General features: G+C 48.0%; 1 protein-coding gene across 1 annotated transcript in view; it reads right to left on the bottom strand.

Moving 5' to 3' along the window:
- Nucleotides 1-9,872, bottom strand: part of LOC118361003 (choline O-acetyltransferase) — a 73,321-nt gene that overhangs the window by 9,572 nt on the left and 53,877 nt on the right. The window contains exon 7 of the mRNA XM_052473010.1: nt 1-88. This exon is cut by the window's left edge and continues 90 nt beyond it. Within this exon, the coding sequence (XP_052328970.1) occupies nt 1-88 (88 nt within the window). The remainder of the gene's footprint in view (nt 89-9,872) is intronic.

Here is a 9,872-nt window from a genome sequence, read left to right as displayed (position 1 = left end):
CCGCCATCTTCACTATCTTCTCCAACTGGGTTAAGATGTCCATTTCTTTCAGCTTTTTCTTATTTACAACTAGGTCCAACACAAAGAACTGAGAAGAGGAAAAACAAAAAGGTTTGGATAAGGATTCATTTTATTGTACCCGAGCGGAAATTTGTCATGAACATGAAAAGGTGTTCGAATATTTACAGGTTAAAACATACCTGATTTGATGTGCTTTATTATAGGACCTCAAAATAGATTAATCTAAAGTCCTGCTGTACATCGGTCCATACGGTAGACGGCTAACTAAAGTTCTGCTGTACATCGGTCCATACGGTAGACGGCTAAATAAAGTTCTGCTGTACATCGGTCCATACGGTAGCTGGCTAACTAAAGTCCTGCTGTACATTGGTGCATACGGTAGACGGATAACTAAAGTCCTGCTGTACATCAGTCCATACGGTAGCAGGCTAACTAAAGTTCTGCTGTACATCGGCCCATTCAGTAGCTGGCTAACTAAAGTTCTGCTGTACATCGGTCCATACGGTAGCAGGCTAACTAAAGTCCTGCTGTACATCGGTCCATACGGTAGACGGCTAACTAAAGTTCTGCTGTACATCGGTCCATACGGTAGCAGGCAAACTAAAGTTCTGCTGTGCATCGGTCCATACGGAAGCAGGCAAACTAAAGTTCTGCTGTGCATCGGTCCATACGGTAGCAGGCTAACTAAAGTTCTGCTGTAAACCTGTCCATACGGTAGCAGGCTAACTAAAGTTCTGCTGTACATCGGCCCATACGGTAGCTGGCTAACTAAAGTTCTGCTGTACATCGGTCCATACGGTAGCAAGCTAACTAAAGTCCTGCTGTACATCGGTCCATACGGTAGACGGCTAACTAAAGTTCTGCTGTACATCGGCACATTCGGTAGCTGGCTAACTAAAGTTCTGCTGTGCATCGGTCCATACGGTAGCAGGCTAACTAAAGTTCTGCTGTGCATCGGTCCATACGGTAGCTGGCTAACTAAAGTTCTGCTGTGCATCGGTCCATACGGTAGATGGCTAACTAAAGTTCTGCTGTACATCGGTCCATACGGTCGACGGCTAACTAAAGTTCTGTTGTGCATCGGTCCATACGGTAGACGGCTAACTAAAGTTCTGCTGTGCATCGGTCCATACGGTAGACGGCTAACTAAAGTTCTGCTGTGCATTGGTTCATACGGTAGACGGCTAACTAAAGTTCTGCTGTACATCGGTCCATACGGTAGCTGGCTAACTAAAGTCCTGCTGTACATCGGTCCATACGGTAGCAGGCTAACTAAAGTCCTGCTGTACATCGGTCCATACGGTAGCAGGCTAACTAAAGTTCTGCTGTACATCGGTCCATACGGTAGCTGGCTAACTAAAGTTCTGCTGTACATCGTTCCATACGGTAGCAGGCTAACTAAAGTCCTGCTGTACATCGGTCCATACGGTAGCAGGCTAACTAAAGTTCTGCTGTGCATCGGTCCATACGGTAGACGGCTAACGAAAGTTCTGCTGTACATCGGTCCATACGGTAGATGGCTAACTAAAGTTCTGCTGTACATCGGTCCATACGGTAGCAGGCTAACTAAAGTCCTGCTGAACAACCGTCCATACGGTAGCAGGCTAACTAAAGCCCTGCTGTACATTGGTCCATATGGTAGACGGCTAACTAAAGTCCTGCTGTACATCGGTTCATACGGTAGCAGGCTAACTAAAGTTCTGCTGTGCATCGGTCCATACGGTAGACGGCTAACGAAAGTTCTGCTGTACATCGGTCCATACGGTAGACGGCTAACTAAAGTTCTGCTGTGCATCGGTCCATACGGTAGCAGGCTAACTAAAGTTCTGCTGTGCATCGGTCCATACGGAAGCAGGCTAACTAAAGTTCTGCCGTGCATCGGTTTCATACGGTAGCAGGCTAACTAAAGTTCTGCTGTGCATCGGTCCATACGGTAGCTGGCTAACTAAAGTTCTACTGTACATCGTTCCATACGGTAGCAGGCTAACTAAAGTCCTGCTGTAGATCGGTCCATACGGTAGACGGCTAACTAAAGTTCTGCTGTGCATCGGTCCATACGGTAGACGGCTAACTAAAGTTCTGCTGTACATCGGCCCATACGGTAGCTGGCTAACTAAAGTTCTGATGTACATCGGTCCATACGGTAGCAAGCTAACTAAAGTCCTGCTGTAAATCGGTCCCTACGGTAGACGGCTAACTAAAGTTCTGCTGTACATCGGTCCATACGGTAGCAGGCTAACTAAAGTTCTGCTGTGCATCGGTCCATACGGAAGCAGGCTAACTAAAGTTCTGCTGTGCATCGGTTTCATACGGTAGCAGGCTAACTAAAGTTCTGCTGTGCATCGGTCCATACGGTAGCAGGCTAACTAAAGTCCTGCTGTACATCTGTCCATACGGTAGCTGGCTAACTAAAGTCCTGCTGTACAACGGTCCATAAGGTTGCAGGCTAACTAAAGCCCTGCTGTACATCGGTCCATATGGTAGATGGCTAACTAAAGTTCTGCTGTACATCGGTCCATACGGTAGACGGCTAACTAAAGTTCTGCTGTGCATCGGTCCATACGGTATCAGACTAATTAAAGTCCTGCTGTACATCTGTGCATACGGTAGCTGGCTGACTAAAGTCCTGCTGTACAACGGTCCATACGGTAGCAGGCTAACTAAAGCCCTGCTGTACATCGGTCCATATGGTAGACGGCTAACTAAAGTTCTGCTGTACATCGGTCCATACGGTAGTAGGCTAACTAAAGTTCTGCTGTGCATCGGTCCATACGGTAGCTTGCTAACTAAAGTTCTGCTATACATCGGTCCATACGGCAGACGGCTAACTAAAGTTCTGCTATACATCGGTCCATACGGTCGACGGCTAACTAAAGTTCTGCTGTGCATCTGTCCATATGGTAGACGGCTAACTAAAGTTCTGCTGTACATCGGTCCATACGGTAGACGGCTAACTAAAGTTCTGCTGTGCATCGGTCCATACGGTAGACGGCTAACTAAAGTTCTGCTGTACATCGGTCCATACGGTAGACGGCTAACTAAAGTTCTGCTGTACAACGGTCCATACGGTAGCAGGCTAACTAAAGCCCTGCTGTACATCGGTCCATATGGTAGACGGCTAACTAAAGTTCTGCTGTACATCGGTACATACGGTCGACGGCTAACTAAAGGTCTGCTGTACATCGGTCCATACGGTAGACGGATGACTAAAGTTCTGCTGTGCATCGTTCCATACGGTAGACGGCTAACTAAAGTTCTGCTGTACATCGGTCCATACGGTAGACGGCTAACTAAAGTTCTGCTGTACAACGGTCCATACGGTAGCAGGCTAACTAAAGCCCTGCTGTACATCGGTCCATATGGTAGACGGCTAACTAAAGTTCTGCTGTACATCGGTCCATACGGTCGACGGCTAACTAAAGTTTTGTTGTGCATCGGTCCATACGGTAGACGGCTAACTAAAGTTCTGCTGTACATCGGTCCATACGGTAGACGGCTAACTAAAGTTCTGCTGTACAACGGTCCATACGGTAGCAGGCTAACTAAAGATCTGCTGTGCATCGGTCCATACGGTAGACGGCTAACTAAAGTTCTGCTGTACATCGGTCCATACGGTAGACGGCTAACTAAAGTTCTGCTGTGCATCGGTCCATACGGTAGACGGCTAACTAAAGTTCTGCTGTACATCGGTCCATACGGTAGACGGCTAACTAAAGTCCTGCTGTACAACGGTCCATACGGTAGCAGGCTAACTAAAGCCCTGCTGTACATCGGTCCATATGGTAGACGGCTAACTAAAGTTCTGCTGTACATCGGTCCATATGGTCGACGGCTAACTAAAGTTTTGTTGTGCATCGGTCCATACGGTAGACGGCTAACTGAAGTTCTGCTGTACATCGGTCCATACGGTAGACGGCTAACTAAAGTTCTGCTGTGCATCGGTCCATACGGTAGACGGCTAACTAAAGTTCTGCTGTACATCGGTCCATACGGTAGACGGCTAACTAAAGTCCTGCTGTACAACGGTCCATACGGTAGCAGGCTAACTAAAGCCCTGCTGTACATCGGTCCATATGGTAGACGGCTAACTAAAGTTCTGCTGTACATCGGTCCATACGGTCGACGGCTAACTAAAGTTTTGTTGTGCATCGGTCCATACGGTAGACGGCTAACTAAAGTTCTGGTGTACATCGGTCCATACGGTAGACGGCTAACTAAAGTTCTGCTGTGCATCGGTCCATACGGTAGACGGCTAACTAAAGTTCTGCTGTACATCGGTCCATACGGTAGACGGCTAACTAAAGTCCTGCTGTACATCGGTCCATACGGTAGCAGGCTGACTAAAGTCCTGCTGTACAACGGTCCATACGGTAGCAGGCTAACTAAAGCCCTGATGTACATCGGTCCATATGGTAGACGGCTAACTAAAGTTCTGCTATACATCGGTCCATACGGTAGACGGCTAACTAAAGTTCTGCTATACATCGGTCCATACGGTAGACGGCTAACTAAAGTTCTGCTGTACATCGGTCCATACGGTAGACGGCTAACTAAAGTTCTGCTGTACAACGGTCCATACGGTAGCAGGCTAACTAAAGATCTGCTGTGCATCGGTCCATACGGTATCAGACTAATTAAAGTCCTGCTGTACATCTGTGCATACGGTAGCTGGCTGACTAAAGTCCTGCTGTACAACGGTCCATACGGTAGCAGGCTAACTAAAGCCCTGCTGTACATCGGTCCATATGGTAGACGGCTAACTAAAGTTCTGCTGTACATCGGTCCATACGGTAGTAGGCTAACTAAAGTTCTGCTGTGCATCGGTCCATACGGTAGCTTGCTAACTAAAGTTCTGCTATACATCGGTCCATACGGCAGACGGCTAACTAAAGTTCTGCTATACATCGGTCCATACGGTCGACGGCTAACTAAAGTTCTGCTGTGCATCTGTCCATATGGTAGACGGCTAACTAAAGTTCTGCTGTACATCGGTCCATACGGTAGACGGCTAACTAAAGTTCTGCTGTGCATCGGTCCATACGGTAGACGGCTAACTAAAGTTCTGCTGTACATCGGTCCATACGGTAGACGGCTAACTAAAGTTCTGCTGTACAACGGTCCATACGGTAGCAGGCTAACTAAAGCCCTGCTGTACATCGGTCCATATGGTAGACGGCTAACTAAAGTTCTGCTGTACATCGGTACATACGGTCGACGGCTAACTAAAGGTCTGCTGTACATCGGTCCATACGGTAGACGGATGACTAAAGTTCTGCTGTGCATCGTTCCATACGGTAGACGGCTAACTAAAGTTCTGCTGTACATCGGTCCATACGGTAGACGGCTAACTAAAGTTCTGCTGTACATCGGTCCATACGGTCGACGGCTAACTAAAGTTTTGTTGTGCATCGGTCCATACGGTAGACGGCTAACTAAAGTTCTGCTGTACATCGGTCCATACGGTAGACGGCTAACTAAAGTTCTGCTGTACAACGGTCCATACGGTAGCAGGCTAACTAAAGATCTGCTGTGCATCGGTCCATACGGTAGACGGCTAACTAAAGTTCTGCTGTACATCGGTCCATACGGTAGACGGCTAACTAAAGTTCTGCTGTGCATCGGTCCATACGGTAGACGGCTAACTAAAGTTCTGCTGTACATCGGTCCATACGGTAGACGGCTAACTAAAGTCCTGCTGTACAACGGTCCATACGGTAGCAGGCTAACTAAAGCCCTGCTGTACATCGGTCCATATGGTAGACGGCTAACTAAAGTTCTGCTGTACATCGGTCCATACGGTCGACGGCTAACTAAAGTTTTGTTGTGCATCGGTCCATACGGTAGACGGCTAACTGAAGTTCTGCTGTACATCGGTCCATACGGTAGACGGCTAACTAAAGTTCTGCTGTGCATCGGTCCATACGGTAGACGGCTAACTAAAGTTCTGCTGTACATCGGTCCATACGGTAGACGGCTAACTAAAGTCCTGCTGTACAACGGTCCATACGGTAGCAGGCTAACTAAAGCCCTGCTGTACATCGGTCCATATGGTAGACGGCTAACTAAAGTTCTGCTGTACATCGGTCCATACGGTCGACGGCTAACTAAAGTTTTGTTGTGCATCGGTCCATACGGTAGACGGCTAACTAAAGTTCTGGTGTACATCGGTCCATACGGTAGACGGCTAACTAAAGTTCTGCTGTGCATCGGTCCATACGGTAGACGGCTAACTAAAGTTCTGCTGTACATCGGTCCATACGGTAGACGGCTAACTAAAGTCCTGCTGTACATCGGTCCATACGGTAGCAGGCTGACTAAAGTCCTGCTGTACAACGGTCCATACGGTAGCAGGCTAACTAAAGCCCTGATGTACATCGGTCCATATGGTAGACGGCTAACTAAAGTTCTGCTATACATCGGTCCATACGGTAGACGGCTAACTAAAGTTCTGCTATACATCGGTCCATACGGTAGACGGCTAACTAAAGTTCTGCTGTACATCGGTCCATACGGTAGACGGCTAACTAAAGTTCTGCTGTACAACGGTCCATACGGTAGCAGGCTAACTAAAGATCTGCTGTGCATCGGTCCATACGGTAGACGGCTAACTAAAGTTCTGCTGTACATCGGTCCATACGGTAGACGGCTAACTAAAGTTCTGCTGTGCATCGGTCCATACGGAAGCAGGCTAACTAAAGTTCTGCTGTGCATCGGTTTCATACGGTGGCAGGCTAACTAAAGTTCTGCTGTACAACGGTCCATACGGTAGCAAGCTAACTAAAGTCCTGCTGTACATCGGTCCCTACGGTAGACGGCTAACTAAAGTTCTGCTGTACATCGGTCCATACGGTAGCAGGCTAACTAAAGTTCTGCTGTGCATCGGTCCATACGGAAGCAGGCTAACTAAAGTTCTGCTGTGCATCGGTTTCATACGGTGGCAGGCTAACTAAAGTTCTGCTGTGTTTCGGTCCATACGGTAGCAGGCTAACTAAAGTCCTGCTGTACATCTGTCCATACGGTAGCTGGCTGACTAAAGTCCTGCTATACAACGGTCCATACGGTAGCAGGCTAACTAAAGCCCTGCTGTACATCGGTCCATATGGTAGACGGCTAACTAAAGTTCTGCTGTACATCGGTCCATACGGTAGACGGCTAACTAAAGTTCTGCTGTACAACGGTCCATACGGTAGCAGGCTAACTAAAGCCCTGCTGTACATCGGTCCATATGGTAGACGGCTAACTAAAGTTCTGCTGTACATCGGTCCATACGGTAGACGGCTAACTAAAGTTCTGCTGTGCATCGGTCCATACGGTAGACGGCTAACTAAAGTTCTGCTGTACATCGGTCCATACGGTAGACGGCTAACTAAAGTTTTGTTGTGCATCGGTCCATACGGTAGACGGCTAACTAAAGTTCTGGTGTACATCGGTCCATACGGTAGACGGCTAACTAAAGTTCTGCTGTGCATCGGTCCATACGGTAGACGGCTAACTAAAGTTCTGCTGTACATCGGTCCATACGGTAGACGGCTAACTAAAGTTCTGCTGTACATCGGTCCATACGGTAGCTGGCTAACTAAAGTCCTGCTGTACATCGGTCCATACGGTAGCAGGCTGACTAAAGTCCTGCTGTACAACGGTCCATACGGTAGCAGGCTAACTAAAGTCCTGATGTACATCGGTCCATATGGTAGACGGCTAACTAAAGTTCTGCTGTACATCGGTCCATACGGTAGTAGGCTAACTAAAGTTCTGCTGTGCATCGGTCCATACGGTAGCTTGCTAACTAAAGTTCTGCTATACATCGGTCCATACGGTAGACGGCTAACTAAAGTTCTGCTATACATCGGTCCATACGGTCGACGGCTAACTAAAGTTCTGCTGTGCATCTGTCCATACGGTAGACGGCTAACTAAAGTTCTGCTGTACATCGGTCCATACGGTAGACGGCTAACTAAAGTTCTGCTGTGCATCGGTCCATACGGTAGACGGCTAACTAAAGTTCTGCTGTACATCGGTCCATACGGTAGACGGCTAACTAAAGTTCTGCTGTACAACGGTCCATACGGTAGCAGGCTAACTAAAGCCCTGCTGTACATCGGTCCATATGGTAGACGGCTAACTAAAGTTCTGCTGTACATCGGTCCATACGGTCGACGGCTAACTAAAGGTCTGCTGTACATCGGTCCATACGGTAGACGGCTAACTAAAGTTCTGCTGTGCATCGTTCCATACGGTAGACGGCTAACTAAAGTTCTGCTGTACATCGGTCCATACGGTAGACGGCTAACTAAAGTTCTGCTGTACAACGGTCCATACGGTAGCAGGCCAACTAAAGCCCTGCTGTACATCGGTCCATATGGTAGACGGCTAACTAAAGTTCTGCTGTACATCGGTCCATACGGTCGACGGCTAACTAAAGTTTTGTTGTGCATCGGTCCATACGGTAGACGGCTAACTAAAGTTCTGCTGTACATCGGTCCATACGGTAGACGGCTAACTAAAGTTCTGCTGTACAACGGTCCATACGGTAGCAGGCTAACTAAAGTTCTGCTGTGCATCGGTCTATACGGTAGACGGCTAACTAAAGTTCTGCTGTACATCGGTCCATACGGTAGACGGCTAACTAAAGTTCTGCTGTGCATCGGTCCATACGGTAGCTGGCTAACTAAAGTTCTGCTGTACATCGGTCCATACGGTAGCAGGCTAACTAAAGTTCTGCTGTGCATCGGTCCATACGGTAGCAGGCTAACTAAAGTCCTGCTGTACATCTGTCCATACGGTAGCAGGCTAACTAAAGTTCTGCTGTGCATCGGTCCATACGGTAGCAGGCTAACTAAAGTTCTGCTGTGCATCGGTCCATACGGTAGCAGGCTAACTAAAGTCCTGCTGTACATCTGTCCATACGGTAGCAGGCTAACTAAAGTCCTGTTGTGCATCGGTCCATACGGTAGCAGGCTAACTAAAGTCCTGCTGTACATCTGTCCATACGGTAGCTGGCTGACTAAAGTCCTGCTATACAACGGTCCATACGGTAGCAGGCTAACTAAAGCCCTGCTGTACATCGGTCCATATGGTAGACGGCTAACTAAAGTTCTGCTGTACATCGGTCCATACGGTAGACGGCTAACTAAAGTTCTGCTGTGCATCGGTCCATACGGTAGAAGGCTAACTAAAGTTCTGCTGTACATCGGTCCATACGGTAGACGGCTAACTAAAGTTCTGCTGTACATCGGCCCATACGGTAGCTGGCTAACTAAAGTTCTGATGTACATCGGTCCATACGGTAGCAAGCTAACTAAAGTCCTGCTGTACATCGGTCCCTACGGTAGACGGCTAACTAAAGTTCTGCTGTACATCGGTCCATACGGTAGCAGGCTAACTAAAGTTCTGCTGTGCATCGGTCCATACGGAAGCAGGCTAACTAAAGTTCTGCTGTGCATCGGTTTCATACGGTGGCAGGCTAACTAAAGTTCTGCTGTGCATCGGTCCATACGGTAGCAGGCTAACTAAAGTCCTGCTGTACATCTGTCCATACGGTAGCAGGCTAACTAAAGCCCTGCTGTACATCGGTCCATATGGTAGACGGCTAACTAAAGTTCTGCTGTACATCGGTCCATACGGTCGACGGCTAACTAAAGTTCTGCTGTGCATCGGTCCATACGGTAGCTTGCTAACTAAAGTTCTGCTATACATCGGTCCATACGGTAGCCGGCTAACTAAAGTTCTGCTATACATCGGTCCATACGGTCGACGGCTAACTAAAGTTCTGCTGTGCATCGGTCCATACGGTAGACGGCTAACTAAAGTTCTGCTGTACATCGGTCCATACGGTAGACGGCTAACTAAAG

Source organism: Oncorhynchus keta, chromosome 2 (assembly GCF_023373465.1).
Source record: "Oncorhynchus keta strain PuntledgeMale-10-30-2019 chromosome 2, Oket_V2, whole genome shotgun sequence".
NCBI lineage: Eukaryota > Metazoa > Chordata > Actinopteri > Salmoniformes > Salmonidae > Oncorhynchus > Oncorhynchus keta.
The sequence above is the reverse complement of the archived record's forward strand: the minus strand, read 5'-3'. Positions and strand labels throughout refer to the sequence as shown.